Genomic DNA, 21866 nt, shown 5'->3' with positions numbered 1-21866 from the left:
TACGAAATAATTTATGTCAGCTGTTGACCCTTGTCCTCAGGGGTTCCTTTTTGGAAAGACTAACACCAACTGGTTATGGGAAATGAGGCCTCGGTTGTGGCTTTTGGATCTGTTGTGGTTTGCAGCTGCCATGCTCCTGGGCACGTGCCTGCCTCGTGCATTGCTGTGTCTGCAGGAACATCAGGAATGTTGAGTGCGGTCTAATCTGTTGCTACACTGTCCCCAAGAACTAATTTCTGTGTTTGTTCTCCTGCAGAGACACCATCCTTGGTTCATCCTTTGGAAGATCATGTAGTGTCCGTGGGTGAGACCGTGGCTCTCCAGTGCAAAGCCACGGGGAGCCCCCCGCCCCGCATCACCTGGCTGAAAGGTGACCAGCCCCTGGTCGTGACAGAAAGGCACCACTTCACCTCTGGCAACCAGCTGCTGATTGTTAGGAATGTTGTCTTGGAGGATGCTGGGAAGTACACCTGTGAGATGTCCAACACCCTGGGGACGGAGCGCGCGCACAGCCACGTGAGCATCCTGCAGTCCCTGGGCTGCAGGAAGGACCGGACCACGGTGGGGATCATCACCATCGCTGTGGTGTGCAGCATCGTGCTCACCTCCCTGGTCTGGGTCTGCATCATCTACCAAACCAGGAAGAAGAGTGAAGAATACAGCGTCACCAACACAGGTAGCTCCAGTCTCCTGCTGAGGCTTCCTCTGACCTTTTGTGCTGTCAAATGTCCCGCTGAGGGTGCATCACCCGTCAGGGAGCCACACAGCCACACTGGAGCAGCAGTTGTCTTATGTCCGTGGTTCTCTTGGCACACAGAGCTGGAACCAGCTTTCAATTGCTGCTGAAGCATGTTCAGAGCTGCATTTCTCCCCTTGGCTTCCTCTTCAGGAAGGTCTTTTCCACTTGGCAGTAGTTCCAGCCATTGCTTTGCAACTTTGATTTTCCATGACCATAAATGATAACTCTTGAGACAGTCTGGATTATGTCCATGATGCTGAGAACCTGTCTTACTTCTTGGGAATTTATATTTTCAAAGACTTCAATTTCAAAACTTGAAAAATTAGATTTTGAAGCTGGAATCCCTTTTTCCATGTTGTCTGTAAGAGCTGTTGTAGCCCTGCTGATGTGGGACATCTATTACTTTTTAAGGGAAGAAGTAGTATTTATTTCTTCCTGCTGATATGCAGAAGGGATAATTTGGTGCTGAAATTATGTGTTGCAGTGGCAATAAAGTCTCCTGCCCTCAATATTATGCAGCCTCTGAACAGAAGAGAAGTATGGAAGAACCAGCCTAAGACTTTCCCACCCTGCTGAGATTTGCAGCCTTCCTATATTATGCTTAGCTTTATATAGAATATAACAGGATTTTAAAGATATAGTCTAGGTAGGAAGTCTTGGATACACTAACAGCAGTGTGATGTATCAATGGGATTCTTTTTTAACTACTTTTTTCAGTCCTGAAAATTTAGGGCTTTATGCCTGGTGTAATAGAGTTTCACTTGGTTTTGTGTGACAAGGGAAACTGAAATTGCCTTGTAGAAAATGGAGAAAGCCAAGGACAGCCAAGGGGCTTAAGACTTACTTGCCTGCTTAAGTGAATCTATGACCCTGTTCTCCAGAATCCTTTTATTCCTGACTTCAGGGAACAGAGGACTTCAGTCAAAGGAGGGACTCTGATGTTCAGGGGAAAGGAAAGGATTTACTTGTCCTGAAGAAACAGTTCTACTCCACCTACCTTGTATTGACCATGCCAAATGCAAAGACTCCCAAGTGCCTTTATCAGTACTATCTCTCACAGCTTTTAAGCTTTTAAAAACCAGGAGTGGGGCTTCTGAAGAGAGAAGAGTACTTAGGCAGCTCCGTTTCCATGGCATCTACAGAAAACACCAGTTCTAGATCTGGTCCCAAATTTCTCTTGAAAACATGATTTTATATGCCTCTGAAAATCTTACTGGGAACTGACACTTCTCTGCCTCCACTGCTCTAGATGAGACTATTGTGCCTCCAGACGTGCCAAGCTACTTGTCCTCCCAGGGGACTCTGTCGGACCGGCAGGACGTGGCCATCAGAGTGGACACCCAGCAGCCCAACGGGCACATCGACAGCAACGGTGAGAAAGGGTTTAGCTGTTTCTTCTGCTGTGCTGTATCCGGACTTGAAATGGGGAGGTAGAAATTGCAGCCCAAAATACTTGTGAGTTATCTGAGAGATCTTCATAATGCAGTTCTCTGGCTCCTGCACTTATGCAGAGCAGGGATGTCTTTGACTTCACAGAGCTCTCCTCTCACAGGAATAAGTGTTGCTGCAAGCAGGCTGCCTCAGAAACTGCTCAGTCAGGCCCTAAGGACTATTTTTTTGCTAATTTTGGATTAGTTTTTTGGCATCAGGTTTACCCATAGTTAGGCTCTACTAGAAAATACATTAACATTGCCTGTCCCTGCCTTCAGGCTTAGAAATTAAATGTTGGGGTTTTACAGTATTTAAACATATTAGGGAGGAGAAGTTAAGCGTTCTGAACTGAGATTCCCCTGAGATTGTACAGGATTTATTCTGTTAAACGTTATCTGAAAATTATCTGTTATCTCCACTGCTATTTTTTCTCCCTTCTACAGTAGAAATAAGACTAACAAGTCATTTAACTGGGAGCAGATGGATGTACTCTTTAACCAGCTGGTTCGTTTGTTACAGGTATGTGTCAGACTGATGCTGGAAGGTGTCCAGATGTTGAAGCTCCTGCTGTAGGTTGCAGACAGCCCAAGCTGTGTATCAGCTATAATAAAGACACTTGGAAAACTGAAGACATGGCTGATGGAATGCTTGTTCCAGATAAGACAGGTACAAAACCCATTAATCTGGGAAGGCATTTCATGTTTGTATAGATCAGAAAGCCCTCCTAGTCAGGCAGAATGAACACGAGAAATTTTTACCTTCAGAGAAAAAAAAAACCCAGAATGATTCTCAGGTGCAAGCACAGTAAATTTACTTTTTTTCTGCTTGCTTTGATCCTCTCTCAAGCTTGGATATTTGGAATTTGAGGAACCATCAGAAAGAGACAGACTAAAGCTCACGATCACCATTCCTTGCAGCTGGCTGATGGGAATTCTGATTTGAAATATTCCTAAAATGTGAGAGCGCTTTCAAACTGAAGGTGTTAAATTTTTTCACACTCTTTCAAAGAGGCTGTCGACTTCAAAGCTCAGCCTCATTTTAATTTATTTATTTTCAAAATCTAAAGGTTGTTTTGGGCACTACACCTGCCTCTGCTCTTTGCCAGTTTCTTGGGTGTTACGCTCGTACTTTTCTATTTTTAGGATGTGTTTTCTGTTCTCTTGCTGTATTGTAACAGCCACACAAAAAGAGCCAGTGAAACAAATTTTCTCTCCAGGAGAAACTGTAAAGTTTAATAATGGAAAGTTGTTGAGTGCACTAAGGAAATTAACTTTCAACATATAGCAACTCCTTCCTGCTTGCAACTGCTTTGATTTCAGCTCATTTGTTGTTCCCACTAACAGTAATAGCATATCTGAGATAACAGTGTGAGATGATGGTGATCCCTGTAAAGGACCAGTACAAAAATGAGAAAGGTAAACTTGGTATTTTAAAGCAGGTAAAGTTCCACTTTGCATTTCTACCCTGACTAGAAAGCTTGGGAAAGGAAATAAATGCACAAGGGGTTTTTTTTCCTTAAAAAGTCACAAATTCTTTGAAGTAAAAAACCCCAACCAGCTAAGCCTATTAATTGAAACTACCTTTAGTGATGGTGGCTACAGAGTTCTGAAAAGCAGGTGTGTGGCAGCCCTGTGTAAAACCAGGAAGTGTCCATGTTACTTAGTGAGAGATTCCCACACCAAACTAAACAGAGCTGCCCTTTCCATCCACAAATTGTGTGCTCCAGTGCTGACCACTTCCAGCTGCTCATCTTGGTTTGTTGCTGTTTTCCCTTCCTCCCCCAAAGGCTATGGGCTGCCCGTGGTGTGCACGGACTGCAGCAGCAGCACGGACAGCATGAACGTCCACATTTACCCCAGGGACTCCGAGTACTACCCCGAGAGCCTTAAGACTGTGGATAACCCCCATCCCAACACACTGAGCAGCAAGGAACGGAATAGGAAGAGGGGTGCAGGCACCAGCCTTCTTCATCCTCAGCCCTGCAACGGGATTGCCAGCGGCAAGAGGGTGGAAACAGACGGGACCCTCTACCCCAGCAACCACGACAGAATAAGGCCTGTGAGCTCGGCCAGCCCGCTGCTTGCAGACACACACGGTACGTGCTCCCCTGGGCTCGATTCTGCTCCTCACATGCACTGTCGGGGTTAGAGCAGAGCCCTGCGTGCTCCCATCAGCCTTTTTAACTGAGTCAGGGGTGTGAATGATAGCAGCGGGGTTGGTTTTATCATAGAATGGAATTATAGAGTCATTAAGGCTGGAAAAGACCTCCAGGGTCATGGAGGATGAGTGCTGGCAGGCTGAGCATCAGCTAACCCCGCTGTCCTTTGGGTTTTTGCAGGCTCTTCACAGGCAGCAGCAAAGCCTTCAGAGCTTAACAACCTTAATTTGGTGAGAGCTTCACCAGCAGGAGGGTCATTAAAGCAACTGAATGTGCTTCCCGAGATGCCCCCAGCACTACTGGATCTGCAGAGTGCAGCAGAGGTGGAGCAGGTCCTGCTGCCCAGCGGAGCCCAGCCCTGTGACTCCGCTCACGAGCCGAAGCCACCGACCAGGTCACCGGACTGAGAGCACAGACTGACAGTGCAAATTAACACACTATTATTTTTTTTTATTTTTTTTTTTTTTGCACAGAGTATATAGGCTACTTACTTCTACCTCGAATCTCGAACTGATGACCTGTCAAAGGCAACTGACTGAGGTATGAGAAACAAGCTTGTATGGGGAACAAACTCCTGTTCGAGCGTCATCTGATTGTACATAGTTTAAAACTTCCCTGAGAAGTATGAAGTGTTCAAAAGTCAACTTGCATATGAAGCACATAAATGCAAGGGATTATGTAAAGAGAAAAAAGTATTTGATACAATTGTACATAAGAGTTTTCATATATAAATATATATATATATATCTTTTACAGAGGCTATTTTAATCTTTAGTGCATGGAAAACTGAGTGAAATTTTACAATTTTGGCAATATTGTTTTCAGTATCGGATTGCTGTTAAACTTTGTGAGAGAAATAATTCTGGTGCCTTAAATGCATAAACAGAACTTTAAAAAGCCAGACTATTCCAAAGGGACTGTCCTCTTTTCAATGGAAGATCCTTTACATCGAGTTCACCTGGGTTGGGGCAATCCCAGGTACAGGTTGGGCAGAGAAGTGACCAAGAGCAGCCCTGTGGAGAGAGACTTGTATTGGTGGATGAGAGGCTGGACACGAGCCAGCCATGTGCATGTGCATGATTCTAAATATCAATTGGGTTACTTAGCACAAATTTCCTTCCCTTTTGAAATTTATTGCACTTAACACATTTAAACAGAGATCTTCAACTGTTTCAAATGAAGTTTATAAGGAAAAAAAGCAATGGGAAATTATATAGCAACCTGATATTTTCCTGTTGGTGGAAGAACTTAAATTTCTTTATTTTTCAAAACTGCATAAAAATTAGTATTTGAACTGTGACTCTGTGAGATGTTAGAGTGGACCACACAAGAGGCACTAAAAAACTCAGCAACAGTGTGGAGCCCCAAAACAACCAGAGGAAAAGGCTGTCATGGCTAGGAAGCAGTCGTTACCAAAATAAATAACTTGTGCAGTAAACCAGGGGTGGTCTCACACAGCGCACCTTTCAAAAACATCATCACAGAAGGTGTTACCTGCCACGTGAGCTGTCACAGCACTGATCACCACAACACTCACTCCCAGAGGATCCAGCTTTACCTGCGTGAGGTGCCTGTAATGATCCAGCCTTGCCCTGCTTAGTGGGAATAACCCGTGCCAGTATAATGCATATTAACACCCAAAAAATACATCTGTTCTGGAGGGGGTTGGAAACCATAGAGCTGTTTTGTCAACAAAACTAAATCGCACTCCTAAGGGGACAGCTGTACCATTAATTCATCCGATGCTTTTTTTTCCCTGCAACACAATATTACACTTTGTAGTTGAACACCATTGGCCCCATCTGCAGCCAGACTCTGTATTATGAAAATATCACCTTCAAGTGAGTTATGCTGCCTCATGTGGCAATTCTGGGCTAGTCAGAAATACACTCATTTAGAACCATGCATTTGTGGTTGAATAGACTGTTAAATGGCAATGTCCCAAATATTTTTTATGTGGTCTTTTAAGTTCATCCATTAATGGGGGGGGGATAAAGAAATACCCACCTCAGTCAAACAGATCTTTGTCACTTCTGACTTCACTGTGACGCTTTTTATTTATCGAGGGGCTGCCTTCTGTTGGCGTCATTACCTGTGGATGGAGGACTCCCAGTTCTTTGTGATTTGAGTTCTGCTAATATGAGGTTGCTAAAACTCTGGTGATGACTACTTTGGGGGAAGGTTTATTAGGGGGGTTTGTTACTTTTTTCCTTAGGAGCAACTCAAATGCCAGTTCCACTGAGGGTGAGTCTGGTGGGAATCCACCTTTGCTAGGCCTGGGGCGCAAAACAAGCACCAGAGGCAAGGGCAGAAACACTTAATTTTCAGTTCAGATTTATCACTTAGGGACCTGCTTGAGTGCTGCCACACCTGTGGGCTTCCAGGGATGCAAGGTGCCCCTTGGTGTTATTAGAAGCTGGTCCTGTCCAGCCTTACCTTGAGGGAAGGACCTCACCTCTGTGCCCAGCAGCTGCTGAGAGTGTCAGTGCAGAGCAGCAGCTGCCCCTGGATGAATCGAGGCGTAATTCAGCCAGTACCTGTCTGTACCAGTTCCTGACTATTGACACGTTTGCACTTTGAGACAGGTGGTGAATTATGTTGAGTGCCAAGTTTATTCAAAGCAAAGGAAATGGATGTTAGAAAATTATAAACCGAGCATAGTTTTCCCTTCACCGAAGGGAAAAGTGCTCCAGAACCGACTCATGGAGCCAGGGACACAGGGAAGATGGGAATGATACAATAGATTCATTTTGCTGGCAGAAAAGTCATCACCATTGCAGATACAAAAGCATATTTGCCACGTTAACATTTGAAAATAATGTTTCTGAATAAAGTTAACTGCCTAATGTTATGACTTCCACTAAATATGTGAATTTGCTGCTTCTAAGAGGCAATGTGAAAGAGGAAGTATTACTTTTGTGTACAAAGTTATTTATTTATTAGAAAATTTGGTACAATGTTGTACATTGAAAAACATGTAAGATATTGAAGTGTCTAACAAATGGCATTGAAGTGTCTTTAATAAAGGTTCATTTATAATATTACAGCTGTTTTGTTGAGAGTGAGCTTTTGGGAGTTTCAGTTGAAAATGAAATAAAATTCTAATCCATTGCTATACTCTTTACTGTCTTTCTCTGGTGAAAATGCAAACTAACTGCCAATGTACCCACTCCTGAAATTGGATCATGAGATACTGTGGAACAGCGTGAGGCTCTGGCAGCCTGGTGTGTGGATGGGGTGGAATTTGGGGGCTGGATTGAAAGACAGAATAAAGAACTCATAAGAAATAGATTTCCAGTGTATCAGCTTGCTTTAGTATCTGGCAAATCCCCCTTATCTTGGCACTGAAAACAGAACAGATGGGGGGGTGTGAGCGTGTGTGTAAGTAAAAACAGGGCCAGGACAGCACCAGGCCCAGCTGCAGCTGTGAACACCTCTGGTGTTCCCAAACCCCAACCCCACCCTGGATGGAAATTCCAGCGGCAACTTTGGAGATAAGCCTGAATTCCTGCTTAAACTAAAAATCTCAATTCAGTTTCTGTATATTTAAAAAAAAATAATAAAAGTATTTCCTCCTCTGAATTATAACTTTGGGTATAAGGCAGGTTGTCTGAGACTACTCAAAGTCCTTTAACACATGTAAGAGTTAATTTTTTTTAAAATGGAAAAGAAAGAGCCTTTAGGAGGCTGGTGCCTGGTCTGAGATTCATGTGTTATCCTGCTTTATTCCAGTAATGGGCTAAAATTAATTTTTTAAATTTTGCTAAACTTGAAAAAAAAACCAGTGCTAAAACTCGAGGCAAAGGGAAAAAACCCCCACATTTTTAGGTCTGTCTCCCCCCTCCCCCCCATAGTCCCGAAACTAAAAATGTCTTTTCCATAAGGATTAGAAAAATTGGTACATACAGAACAGCCCTGGCCACCTGCTGGGGCTCTCACTTGCCTGGTACTGTTCCTGGGTACCTTTGGCCTTCCCACAGTGATCTGGGATGTGGAGCTGGTCCATCAGCACAGCAGAACAGGAAGCACTGGGGTTGCATCTCCTCCCACCATTAGGTTGGCTAAAACAATTTGGCTAGTTGTTTGGCTTATGTTGGGGTTTTTTGTAAATTAAAAAAAAAAATAAATCCAGAATGGTGATGACAAAAACTGATTATGCAATGTTAAATAAAAACAACAAAAATTGCATCACGTGGACCCAACGACTTACTAAAGATGATTATTTACAGCGCAAGTAATTAAATGCATCGACTGCACTGCTAACCCCTTCACCATGTTTAAAGAGCAAATATAAGTTAGATTTTGAGACAGAGTAATAAATCTTCTCCTTACCCCAGCCCCTAAATTTGGCTCTGTTATATATATAGAACATCATAAAAGAGAGACAACCTCCAAGTGGCAGGAACAGCTACACCGAGCCTTGGTAACGGGTAGCATTAACAACCAGCCAATATGGGACTTGGCTGAAATTCCCCATTTTAATTGAAGATTATTTTTAAGAATTAAGTCCTTTGTTGTGTATGTTTTACTTGTCTGCCAATTATTTTCTAAGTTTTTGGCCTCTAAGAAGTCATTACTATGTCATGGGATGACAGCCTTAGTCATGCTGGGCCAGGTTGCATATGCTCCCTGGTCATGCACTAACCTGGTTTGGCATTTGTTCCTCCACCTACCTGTATATCATCCTCATGAGGCAAACAGTCTCAAATTCCAGCACTCCAGGGGAACACATCATCCCTGGTACCTCCGTGCTGGGATGACCAGGAGGGAGTGTGCACAGAGCAGGCAGGCAGTGGCACCAGGACAAGCCCGATGCCTGTCCTGCTCACCCAGCACGGCTCAGCCCACACATGCCAGCTCCCACCTGCTCGTCCCCTGTATGAGGAGCTTCCCAGCACCATGGCCAAGCCCAGGGCAAGGTGTGAGACACCACTGCCTGTCCCAGCCCCGTCACCCGCTGCGCTGGCGCAGCCCAAGGAGGGGCCTTTTGGTGCTGCCGCAGCCCCTTGGCTTTGTCCACCCAGAGAAACCCACGCCAACACACTCCACAGCACCACTCAGCCAAGCTGCTGTAAATTTGGAGCTCCCAGCCCTGATACTGGTAATGATTTTGAGTAATTCCAGTAAGGTCTTTTCACCGTGCTAGTCCCTGCACCATTTTGGCTGCTACACCTTCTGTTTCCTACATGAGAACCGCAGCAGAGTTTTGCTCTGCCTGCCAGCAGCCCCCTGAGAGCCCTCAGGATCCATCCATACACAGCAGGAGAACCCCCGTGTTCTCCCTGCCTTGCCTTCCCAGCCTTTCTCTTGGGCTTCAGCACTTGAACCTCCTGCTCCTTCAGCTGCTGAGGGATGAAGACCAAAAGAAGGCAGAGCTCCATGTCTTTGCTCAAGCACAGCTGTAAAATAATACAAGCCTGTGCTTTTACTGGAGAAATGTGAGTCTGATTAATAAAGCTGCACTGGCTCCCACACAGGAATGCTTGCTGAGCACCTGTAGGTATAAACAGGAATATAAACTTCCACAAATACAGCTCAAATCAGAAACAAATGGATGATTGTCTTTTACAAAGAGCTCTCCCAACCCAGAATACTTTTGGTGCTGTTGGAGGGCAGCAAGGCTGTAACTCTATCAGCCCCTTCCCCTCCCCACGTTATGAGGCAGGTGCCACTGAATGATGAAAACTTGCTTTATTTCAGCCTCCCAGCTCAGCCCCCGAGCTGGAGGTTTCCAAAACACTTTCCCTGCAGGAGTTCTAATAACGCCTTTCACGGCCACTGTAATTAGCTGTTTACCCCCCAAACATTACTTTTTTGGCACGACTCTCACAATGACCTCACTCACTTTCCATGAAGGAAAATTTCATGTTTGGGAAATTGGATTATTGGAGGATTTACTTTTCTCTAACAGTGAGAGTGGCTCTCAGCCTGCAGGACAGCTGCTGTGGCGGGAGGAAGGCTGTGCTCACGGCCCGACTCCTCCTCCGGCTTCTCCAGCTCCTCGGTGGCCACCGGCAGGACCGGCCGGGCTGGCTCAGAGCAGCAGCTGGTGAGTCTTCTCGTATGTCCCCAGGAAGATGAAGCCTCCCAGGCTGATGGCTGCCATCCGTGGGACAACACCTGCGAACAAGCTGAAGGCAAAGGAAAGGTGGTTTCAGGGGATGAGCCGGGAGCGGGTGTTGCTCGGCCGGCTTTGGAAAGCAAAGCCAAGAAAAACTCTTGTCTTGCTGATTTCTTAAATCCCACCCCATTGCTCCCTGAAGGAAGTCTGTCTGGACTTCCCTAACACAGGATTCCCAAGGCTTGTGATTTTTAACCCCTCTCCACACTCCTCAGGTGCAGAAGGAAAGGGCAGGAGGTCTTTATGGTGGGAGCTCAGACACATCCACGTGAAGGGCTGCAGACAGATGGGAAGCATCCCATCCTTTGCTGCCCCCATCCAGCCTGGGCAGAGGGATCTCCTCTCTCTGCCAGGGGCTCCTCCACTGCAGAGACAGCCCTGCTTGCTGCAGCAGCCCGCTCTCAGTAACACACAGGGGCCAGCCAGGATGGAGCAGGAATATTCAACCTGCGGTGCTTTCAGCTGCCACAGTTTTTAGGTGCCTGATCCTAATAGTTCTTGGAAATTAACAGGAAACTCATGTGAAGCCAATTGCTTGAGACATCTAAGCTCCCCTTTTGTTCAACAATTTCAGGATAGGCCAGTGTACTCCCCCAGAGGATTACAGGCTTCCTCTGTGACAAGCAAAGATTAAACATTAGGCTTGAATCCGTTTGGCATCCCCCCCACCTGGATGTATTGCCCTCAGTCTGGCAGAGCTCTGCAGGGACGCTGCCCTTGGCTTTTCCAAACACTGCATGGTCCCTGCCAGGAGCATGTCCACAGCAGGACAAGGTGTAATTCCTGGTGAGGCCTGACTGCTCAGGAGCTCCCTGCTCCCAGCCTGTGCCTGGCTATTTGTGCTGCACAGGGAAACCTCTGGCTGCAGGAACTCTGGCTGTAATGAGCTTTGCTAAGGAGCCTGGAGCACACAGGCAGATGGAAACATTTTATGGCTTTACTAGACAGCAATTGGGTCTATTACCATAATGACAGCTTTAAAACAGAGTAATTTGTACAAGGCATGTATGGACAGAGCACTGATAGGGCAAATCCTATGGAGCAGCATCGCTCCCAAAGCACACACCATCCCTCTCCTGCCGAATTAGGCGGCCTCATTACGGGAGCAGTGGCAGACATTCATTTCCAGAACAGCCCACTCGAGACACCTCTATTACACAAACAGGAGCTGATAACTGAGTTATCCAGAAGCTGCATCCCTGGCAACCCCCTACTACTAACCATCACTTCCAAGAATCCTGGCCCTGCTCCCTCCAGTTTCCCATTCCCACCTGTACCCGTGGCCTCTCCAATCCACACTTCCCCCCTGAGCTCCCTCCTGGGGGAGGGCAGAGCTGGACAGCTGCAGGGAGGTCCCAGATCTGGAGAGCTGAGCTCTGCCACACATCTGATCCAAACTGGTCCCCACTGGGCCATGCCTGCTCCCATCAGCAGATGAGATAAATTGGATTTATCTCTGCTAGCCCCATCAGAAACCACTCTGGTGGGCGCAGGTCTGCTGTCTAGTTGTATTTGCTCTCTGTCTGCACAGATTTAACCTGGCACTCTGCCACTCCTCAACCCCTAACAGGAGACTAACAGAACCCCTGCAGTTACCCTCTGGATCATAGAATCATTTAGGTTGGAAAAGACCTCTAAGATCATCGAGTCCGACCATTAACCCACTGCCAAGCCCACCACTAAACCATGTCCTCAAGCACTACACCTACACATTGTCTGAACACTTCCAGGGATGGTGAGTCCACCGCTTCCCTGCAAAAGTGGATAAGGCACTGCAGGGCCTGGACACAGCACAACGGGGCCAGTGCTGAAAAAGGCACTGTGTGCTCAGCCACAAAACTCACGTATTACCCTCTGGACCAACGAGGTGGCCATGCTGAGAAAAAACACTGCTTTTCTCTGGCTACAGCTTTGCACCAAGCTCACTCTGTGGGCAGCTTGTGTTTTGCACAGCAGCCAGCAGGATCTGGCTGTGGAGAGCAGTGTGGTTCACACCTGCCTAGCCAAGTCCATTCCAATAAGGAACCTCATCGGAGGAACAGGTACAAGCTGCCAGCTCCATCCCCAGGTACACACAGGCTGGGACAACCCATCTCACCAGATTTATCACTCCAATAACCCTCATCTGTCTCACAAGTGAGTTCCAAGCTTCACCCACAGCTTTCAAACACCTTCACCTCCTTGCGTGAAAAGCAGTCGGACAAGACGTAAACCCCCTTTCATGTGAACAGTTCAGCTACTCTGCTGGCAAGAGCGAAGAGGCACACGGATCCTCTCACCCCACCCCTATCCCACCTCCCCCTGCAGGCCTGGCTTTCCCTGGACAGAAAGGGATGTGAAATTTCTTGGCGTGAAGCAGAGGGATTTACTAGGTGCAGACCAGGAAGCTGAGCCCTGTGCTCTGGTTTTAATAAGGTGGCAATAAGCAATGCGTCTTTCTGCCCTCAGAATTCCTCCTCTTCAAGCACGAGATTTATTAGAGGAGCCATAAATCATGTCATGTTGCAACTGGCCAAAAAAGCCCGACATTTTTATTGTTTTTGATTAATAGATTTATAATTGGCAGCAGGCATGGCAGCCTCTACGTTTATTTTTCCCAAGACTTTCTTCCTTTTCCTCACAGCTGACGCAGCTTGGCCTCCTTTACATGTTACTTTTTCTCCAGATCACTTATTGTTTTGATTTCAACTGAATTGTATTCCCTTTGGTCCTAGTCCACGGGTACTATCTTTAGGCAGAGTTTAATTTGGGGTTGTTTAGAAAAAGGCACTGCTGAAACACCCTGAAAAGAACACAAACATACATTTTTACTTTCTGCTGTTGGCTGGGGAATGGGGGAGGTTTCCCCAGCCAAATCCATGCCTCTTCACACCCCTCGGAGCTCAACTGCCATCAGCAAGCCTCACTTCTCCCATTCCCTTTCAAAACATGCCTTAAGAGTCCACCAAGCCATGCAGGACTCAAAACTCATCTACTGCCACATCACCTCATCACCTCAGAGAGGCAAACCTGAGACAACCCATCTCAGTGCTGCCGGGGGGCACAGCTGGACGCCTTCCTGGAATCGGTGTTCAGGAACTTCCTGCAATTTGTTTTGAATTATCTCCCACATGTGTAGAAAGAGGACTGAACTTTTATTAGCTGGGCAAGCAGAGATCAGATGTTCAGAGAAAGCTGTCCCCCATAGAGCAGTGATGTGCAGGATGCTTTGGGAACGGTTTACAAAGGTTAAAACAGCGCCCTGAGAGCATCGGCCACAGCGAGGGGGTTAAAAACCTATGAGAAATTACAGGGAAAAGCCCCAAGTAAAGCTTCCCAAAATCTCTCAATTTCTCTTCCAGGCCATGGGCAGGTGAGAGACAAGCCCTAGTGAAGGAAGCACAGGCTAAACTCCATGGGCTGGAGAAGTTGTTTAAGACATATATTCACTATGAGTGGCGAACAACTGGTATCAGTCACGCCTCCAAAGGTGGCATAAATGAAGCAGGTAAAAATCAATAATAATTTATAAGCCTGTGACACCTCAAAATGTTCTACAACGGCTAGCAGAGGAATCTGTGTTCCCACACCACTCCAAGGTCAGGAGAGCAATTCTCTTGTCTCAGACCTGAGCAAAGTGAAGCAGTTAAGAGACTGGACTGACATCAGTCCAGACTTCCGCAGCATAAGAAATTGCCAGTAGGTGGAAAAGACTGTCCATAAGGGACACATGACTCCTATGCTGTCCTTCTCTGACATCTCAGGAGGGGGGATTCACACACCTCAAGAGGAAACTGTGGTCCTCAATGCCACAAGATATGCAAGCCTGAATTTAAATGGATACAAAACACAAACACTGACAAAGTCCATCATGGGTTATTAACACAAAACCGCCCTCACCTCTGACACCTGGAGCTGGGCTTAGAGATTGTACCATGGATATACTCCCAATAATCCCTATTTCTGTGCTCTTCCCTGGACATTGCCCCCAGCCAGTGCTAGGGCCTGAGGGACTTGTTCTTAGCTACCTGCTCCCTGTCCAGGTGTACAGCAATCAAAATCTTTTTTCTTTGACAGAATTTAAATATAAGCAACCATCCCATCCTCTCCCATCCCCCGACACGATACGACACCCAAGGTGCAACATGTCCTCACCCTGACAGGCCTTGTGTCCTCCAGATGCCACCAAGGGCAGTCAAAACATTCCCAGTGGCATTTCTGGAACCAGCCTGCACCACAGAGAGAGAGAGAGAGAGGAGAGGACACTGTTGGTAGAGATTTAGACCTTAATAAAAACACACTCTTAAAGCACCAAGTGACTGCAGCTCACTGCAGCAGGACAGCATCCTTGGGATTTTTTAAAAAGGCCCCAAAACCTGAGCAGTGCATTGCATGTGAAAATTGCCTTAAGTGCAAACCAGAGGACAAACAGCAGAACTACAGATTCTGTAGTTATTAGATGTGTGATCTAGTTTGTGGAGATAACTAATATAAAGAAGCTGTCTGAATGGTCTCAAAACACCTCAAAGCACCCTCCCTCCCCTACCAATGTTACCTGGCTGCCCAGGACAGGGCACAGATAATTCAAACCTGGTTCTTACAGTTTTATCACCCACACTATTGAAAGACAAAGAATCTGCAGCAGATGCAGCCCAGCAATGACAGATACACCCAGCAACACGGTGAGCACAGATGTGTGTGACTTGGCTGGGGAGGTGCATGTTATCAACAAGTTACACCCCCATACTGAGAGACATGAGCAACAGGGTGAAAACCACCCACACAGCCTCCAGGATGCCTGTCCTTTGCCAACACAACAGCTCTTTTCAGGGTAGAGAAAGGCTTTAGGAATATCCACCTCCTCAAGGCTTTTAGCTATGTAGCTGTCAGCTCTGCTCTGGGTCAGTGAGATGATGATGGGAACATCAGACCCACTATCAATTTACAAACTTATTAAACTTACTGATCTTATGAGCAATCTTCCTTTTGCTCGGGTTGGCAGATGCAGGCCATCACAATCACTATGGCTTAAAATTTTAGGACAGAAAATCCAGTGCCAAGCCCTCCTCAGAAAAGACACACACGCACACTCTGAAGCCCAACAGTTATCAAAACAACGGAGGAATAAATCCCTGATAGGCAGTTTAACTTTGGGTGTCTGACTCTGCAAGGATTTTCTCCTGAAGACACTGCATGAGACTCTGGTTAAGCTCAAGCCTTGTTTCAGACAAGCCCATTAGGAAAGGACCAGAGGAGCAATTCAAGGAAAGGAACACAACAATTTCATTAGTTCTGCATGCAGTGCCTGTTCACATCTAATCCTGCTTTCGGGGACAAGACCAGAAATGATTATTAATAGGTGCTGGATTTCATTCTGTAACGACCCTACAGAAAGCTTGGAACTACCAGGCCAGTCACCTGTGTGTCTGCTGGACTCCTTCACTCTTACCTTTGCCAACATAATTCTCGTCTTTGCTACGTCGAGAGGTGTGGTGACTACAGCTGCGAATCCACCTGAGAAAATTAAAATACCAAACACAAGTGAGACATTGTTGGGTGGATATAAATGCCACACTGCCTATAATTCCCAGGGCTGTGGTCAACAGTGCTCTGTTATTAATGCCTACAGCATTTTCCCCCCTGTCAGAGCCCAGGTACGTTTGCTGAGGGTCTGCACACAGAGTGTTTTGTTATCGTGTGTTGACTTAAGAAAACAGCTCTAGTTAACTGTAAATCCAAACATCCCCCAGGGAGACTACTGTCCTTTTGTTTTGGACTCTACGTGTATGAACACATGAAGGTTGTAATGATAACGGATTCCACTTCCAACATCTACAGCAAGCCTGAAAGGAAGAACCTGCTTATTCATTTGCAGAGATGGGAAAATAAACCAGTCCCACTGTGTTCGGCCTCAAGAATTAAAACCTGACCAATCAAATGCTACAAAGATAAAAAGATGCTCTGCATCTGAAACACACAAGCTTCAGGGGCAAAGCTAACCACTAGATACAGACAGACTGGACCTGGACTGTTAGACCTGGGACTCTGAAGGAAAAAAGACAAGCCAGTGTTTGGGATGGAGCTCATCTCCAACAAATGAAATCAGCTCCACTTCAGATAACAACAACGTGAAGCTGCCCAAAGGTCTTAGAAAATTGTTAGAAGCCTGCTGCCACAAGTGCCATCTTCCCCTCAGGGGCATTTTTATTCTCTCTAATCGCTCCCAAACTTCACCCTTGGAGCTCATTACTTACACTTGCCGCAGCCAGCTCAGCTGTGATTTTCCTCCTGAAAGCCAGAAATCCAGCTTATCCATCCACATGTCTCACCCACAAACGTGTGTGTCTGGCTCCACATTCTAACCCTGTGGCTACAGCCTGGCCTCTTGTGCTATCTAGGGAGCAGCTTTGCTGTTTTTTCTCCCAGGATTTCAATCCCTTTGCCTTATTTCCCCATCCTAAAATTAACTATAATCTCTCCTCCTCTGTTCACAATATTTCAAGTAAGTAATTCATGCTGAGGAAGAGCCAAAGTGAAGGAAACTTCTGAAATGCAGGAGCAGGAGTAAGTGAAGAATGAAAGGGGAAGAAAGGGTGGGGAGAGAAAAGAGAGACTTGTTCTGAAATTTTTCTTCTTCCTCCTGTTTTTTTTTCTCTAGAGCTTGTATAAATCCTGTATCTGCTACAGCAGGGAACAAAATGACTCCAAAGACTGAAGCCTACACAGTACCCAGGGAATAAGCTAAAAATAATCTATTTTCTGTTCCAAGTTTTAAGGAATGTTCAAAAAATTGATTTCTTTTTTCTTGGGATGGGAGGGGGCAAAAGCATTTCTTCCAAAACGTGTAAAGTAATGAAAAAATCCATTTTCCCTGCTGGCTCGTGTTCTTACCTGCATCTCTCTCTCTCCATCACCTTAGCTTGAACATATTAAACCCCTGTTTTATGACAGAGGAGGCTGGGCCAGCTGGCACCCTCCTTGGCTTCTTACAGTTAATTAAGGAATGTCCCATGACAGTTCAGGAGATGCAGTAAGGCACATGTGCAGTGCCCTGGATCTCAAACAAGAATAGCAGGAAAGCTGAGTTAGTGAAGAGCCCAAAATGCCTGGTTTGGGAGCAGCTTCCGCTCCCGTAAGATCGGCCCATGTGGTTCGCTCTGCCGGAACCTTTCCAGCAGTGGTACCTCACTGAAAAGCAGAAAAGTGGGTTGTATTCAAGAAGTCAAAGCGGAAACTGTGAGCAAGTTAAACTAAAATCCAGTCCAGAAATCTTTTTACTGCAAGCCAGTTTCTGAGTAAGTGACCCAAAGGCTTTGAGGGAATGGTCTGGATAGAAACTTTGGTGCTCATGTCAGCGGTGTATTTTTAGAACGGTAAAAATAATCTTCATGGAAAATAGTGGCTTTACAAGTCTGGATGTAGAAGCCCTTCCTTTGCCCACAGAACAAGATAAAATTAAACAGTGAACACATGGCTGTCAGACCTGCAGCAAGCAAAAAATCTCAAAGCACCATCCAGCTACAGCGTTGATGGTAACACGTTAGTCAGACCAACTTATGTCCTTTATCAGATCCCCGCAATTTTTTTTATGCATTTGTTCCTAAGAGTTTCTTATTGGCAGCAGCTTCAACCTTGGCTGATAGAGTGATTAGAACAAACACAATTTATCCTGACACGATGTTCCCAAATTCTTATCTGAAAAGTTTAATCAAGGCTGATTGGTTTTCATTTTTCCCCAGCTAACATCTGGATCTTTCCTACTCTTGTGTTATTAAAATTTCAATGTTTCTTTTTCCATCACTGGGAAGTATTTGGTACAGATTTACCAATCAATTCAGAATGTCAACAGCAACAATAAAATGCTTCATAAGCACAACAAGCAGCAGGACAGCGGCTAAATTAAAAGCAAGTTTGTATATGCTTGACAAAAACACAAGATTAAAGCTAGCATTTGTTGGGAACTGCTCTTTATTGAAGGCAGTGAGTCTGACAAAATGAATTTGCTCCAGCCTTAACCCTAAATGTCCAAGGTAATTTCAGAATGACTTCTTCAACATTAGTGCACAGGTATCCAGGAACAGGCCACAGCATCAGTGAGGTCCTGCTCAGTCCCACCTACTCCAGCCAGGTGAAGGAAATTAAAACATGACTGTTTCCAATCATCAGATTAATACAACAGATACAAACCAGTACAGCCAGGGTCTACTCATTCAAAATATGAGGGCTGTGCAGTGCACTATTACACATTAGGGCCCAACAGATCTTTAAATCACTTCTATTTATTTAGTCATTCTACTCCTGCTGTCACTGAATTCTCCAAGAGCTGCCATAAAAGGCTAGAGTCTGATCAACTAGCCAGCAACCAGGAAAACCATCATAGTATCGAATGGGCAAGAAAGGCCCAGACACATCCAGCCTCACACTTCTAATCATTCCATCCTCTCTGCAGAGCTGATGGAGAAAAGGGCACCTTTGCAGGCAGTCTGTGTTCAGACTCACTCACCAACTCACTCCTGGACAAGGCTCCTTTCTCCCTTGCCCTAGAAAGATCTGGTGATGACTCGGGCTCAGCAAGTAGGCATAAACATGGATTTTCACATGGGATAAGGCTCTTGGCTCATTAATACTTCAAGCAGAGCGACAAATTCCTCTATTGGGAAAATAAACCTTCACTCAGTAGTGGGAAATTCATCACCTGTCTCCCAAGAAGTTACAATGGTCACTGTATATTCACACATCAGCTGAGCTCAGGGTGTTAAACAGAAAATCCCTCTGCTACTCACACTTTCCCAGCGACCAGTTCTTGATGGAAGTGCTGGTGACAGACACCTGCAGAGAATGGTCTACCTTTATTTGGCAACAAGAATAAAAAGTCTTGAAGATTAAAGATATTCCCCTAGGCTCCTGTTGGCATTTTCTACCCTTTTTAGCTGTCATACACAAATAAAACCATCAGAAGAGAGTGAAATACTTCACCTGAGAACAATACACAGCCCTGAGTCCTTGCAGTAAGGTGGCTGCCTGTAGAATTTGCTGCTACAGGAAAATGTTTCACAGGTACTTTGACACAATTCTCAAATAAGATCCAATGAAGGAAGGAAGACAAGTTCTCCTTCAGTCACCTGTTCTAAAGGGTCCAGGGAACCCTTCTGGCCTTCACAGAGGTTACTCCTGATTCTGTGTTCCTGTCATCTGACCAGACCCCTGCTCTCTCTTCTGCAATACCAGCCCAGTTCAGTAGGTCAAGGGTGTTTCAAGAGACAAGAACTTGTGCCTGACTAATATCCTTGTTGGAATTAGCCCGTCTGAGGAAGAGAAAAAAATCCACGTCGAGCTGTACTATTGGCTTTCTTCATTATTATTTTCTGTACTGTCATCTGAAGGTTACCCAGGACTGATTCAGGATCGAATCCCAAATCTGGATTGAAAAACTCAATGGCTCAGGTCCAACCTAAACCTCACAGCATCCTCTTACACTGACTGACTTCCAAGTTCACAAATGGTCTTTTTCAGAACTCTTCAATCAATAAGTTCTTACTTGAACTTTTATTTTATTGATATTATGTCAAATTTTTTTAAGAGGAAGTTTATTCTGGTCCTTTATCAGTGTGGGAACAACACCTGCCAATGGTAGAGCAAAGTGACCCAAGAACCTCTTTGGATTTCAGCAGAAACACCAAGACAAAGCACTGCTTCCTCAGAGATTTAACCAATTCAGGGTTAGGAGCCCAGTCCAAGCAAACTCTGCAGGGAAATCTTGAGAACTACTCAAAAATTTATTCAGAGCTATGGAGTTAAAGAGGCTTTTAGACACAGTGTGTAATCTTGTCAGAGCCGATTAGATCAAAACAAAAGTGACGGGAAATCCTCCCCGTTAATGTGCAAAAAGCTCTCATTATTGTGTTGTGTCTCACCAGACTTGCACCTCCATCCTCCGTGACTTTGTCACCACAGAGCATTAATTATTAATGTGAAGCCACACTTTTTTTAGATAGGGAGAAAGAAGGCATCTTAACAGAGGTAATTTTCAATTGCATCAAATGGACATTCAGGTTCTTTGACAAGCTGGAGACCTCCAGGGCAGTACCTTGCTTTCCTGACAGCTAATACCCGATGGCAGGATTTCCTTGCTAGTGTCCCACTTCCCTGGAGGACACACAGGACTCACCCAGGAGCTCCTCTGGGACAGCCTGCCCTGGTACACTGCAGGGCCAAGGTGCAGTGGTCTGGCCAGGCAGCCCAAGCCCAGAGAAGATTCGAGCATGGAGCACAACCACAATCGTGCCTGGCCTGCCCACAGCACAGGGACATGCTTCCTTCCTCTGCCTCCACCCCGTGCCCAAACTGCTCAGACACAAGGCAAGGTTTGGTTCAAACACAACCCGAGGCTTAAAATATGTAGATCTATCCTTGGGTTCTTCCCCACTGGCTGCTCAGATACCACCTTCTCCCACTCCCTCACTGCTCCAAACATCTCTAGTTAAGACACCAGACAAGGTCTCAAGGGAATAAATTATTAACAGATGAGCCAGAGCAGATTCCAAATCTCTGGTATCTATGCTCATGCCTGTTACATTTCTATAAAACCCCCACAGATCACATACGTACACGTGTGCTCAACACAGCAGCACCAGGCCTCTCACCAGCAGCACTTTGCCTGAAACTGCTGCCATTTCACAGGCACTGGGGATGGAATTCAACAGATTGTTGCTCTTGGTTCTGTCTTCACCAAACAGTTATAATTCAGCTAGGAACTAACCAATGCACACAGACACGTGTGTGTGCCATAAAGGGAAGCTAAATAGGACTTTTCTTTCGGTTTGTTTCAGCTTATTACCCTGCCCCCCAGGACCTCTAACATATTTTTAGAAAGTATTGAATTCAAGCAAAGAACAGAGAAGAAAAGTGTGTCTGTGTGATTTCACCATCCCACTACTACCATGGTGGCATTTTACAGCATCTCCTTGTGTAAAGGTTGTTTTTTTGGATAACATTTTTCTTTTAAGATTTATAACATGAAGATTTTAAATCACTTGGATGCACACATCCATCTTGTTTTATTCACAGGGTACTGGTAAGGTTTTGATTTCTTTTGTTTTGGGGTGGAAAGAAAGGGATAAAGAATTTGTTGGTTTTTTTTTTTCTTAGCTTGTTTGAAGCTATATGTAGGTAGTTAATTTTTAACTGTGGAATCCATTCTTCAGAAGGCAGGAAATTATTTTTTCACTGCCTCTCCTCAGCAAGAAGGCTAAATATTTTTGGTGAAATAGAATGGATGCAGTACCAGAACAGATCAGTAAGGAGGGCCTGCACGTTACATGTCCGCAGAGGGAAGCAGTGGAGACACAGGGGAAGGTTCTGATCCAAAAAGAGCTGAACCTTGTGAGTTTTGAAGCAGGTCCTCAAAGGACACATGAGAAAGGAAGCTTACAATACTG

The 21866-nt window shown here is 45.5% G+C and overlaps 2 protein-coding genes across 4 annotated transcripts in view; one reads left to right on the top strand and one right to left on the bottom strand.

Annotated features, from left to right (window-relative positions):
* LRIG1 (leucine rich repeats and immunoglobulin like domains 1) overlaps window positions 1–7619 on the top strand; it is a 38064-nt gene extending 30445 nt beyond the window's left edge. The window contains exons 13-17 of the mRNA XM_017826881.1: window positions 257–676; window positions 1989–2111; window positions 2690–2836; window positions 3957–4265; window positions 4509–7619. Coding sequence (XP_017682370.1) covers window positions 257–676; window positions 1989–2111; window positions 2690–2836; window positions 3957–4265; window positions 4509–4735 — 1226 coding nt within the window. The 3' untranslated portion in view covers window positions 4736–7619. The remainder of the gene's footprint in view (window positions 1–256; window positions 677–1988; window positions 2112–2689; window positions 2837–3956; window positions 4266–4508) is intronic.
* The window catches only part of SLC25A26 (solute carrier family 25 member 26), a 98199-nt gene that overhangs the window by 1899 nt on the left and 74434 nt on the right, over window positions 1–21866 (bottom strand). For 2 of the 3 annotated variants that reach the window (XM_017826882.1, XM_017826884.1), the window contains 3 exons: window positions 15878–15942; window positions 14584–14657; window positions 10005–10459 (listed from right to left, as the gene is read on the bottom strand). In XM_017826882.1, the coding sequence (XP_017682371.1) occupies window positions 10363–10459; window positions 14584–14657; window positions 15878–15942 (236 nt within the window). In that variant the 3' untranslated portion in view covers window positions 10005–10362. Of the gene's footprint in view, window positions 1–10004; window positions 10460–14583; window positions 14658–15877; window positions 15943–21866 lie in introns of those variants that run through there. The other variant, XR_001876735.1, reaches the window with a different exon arrangement.

The sequence above is a fragment of the Lepidothrix coronata genome, unplaced genomic scaffold, assembly GCF_001604755.1.
Source record: "Lepidothrix coronata isolate B3197 unplaced genomic scaffold, Lepidothrix_coronata-1.0 Scaffold131, whole genome shotgun sequence".
NCBI classification, from domain to species: domain Eukaryota; kingdom Metazoa; phylum Chordata; class Aves; order Passeriformes; family Pipridae; genus Lepidothrix; species Lepidothrix coronata.
Note: the sequence above shows the minus strand (reverse complement) of the source record. Positions and strands in the feature narration are given on the sequence as shown.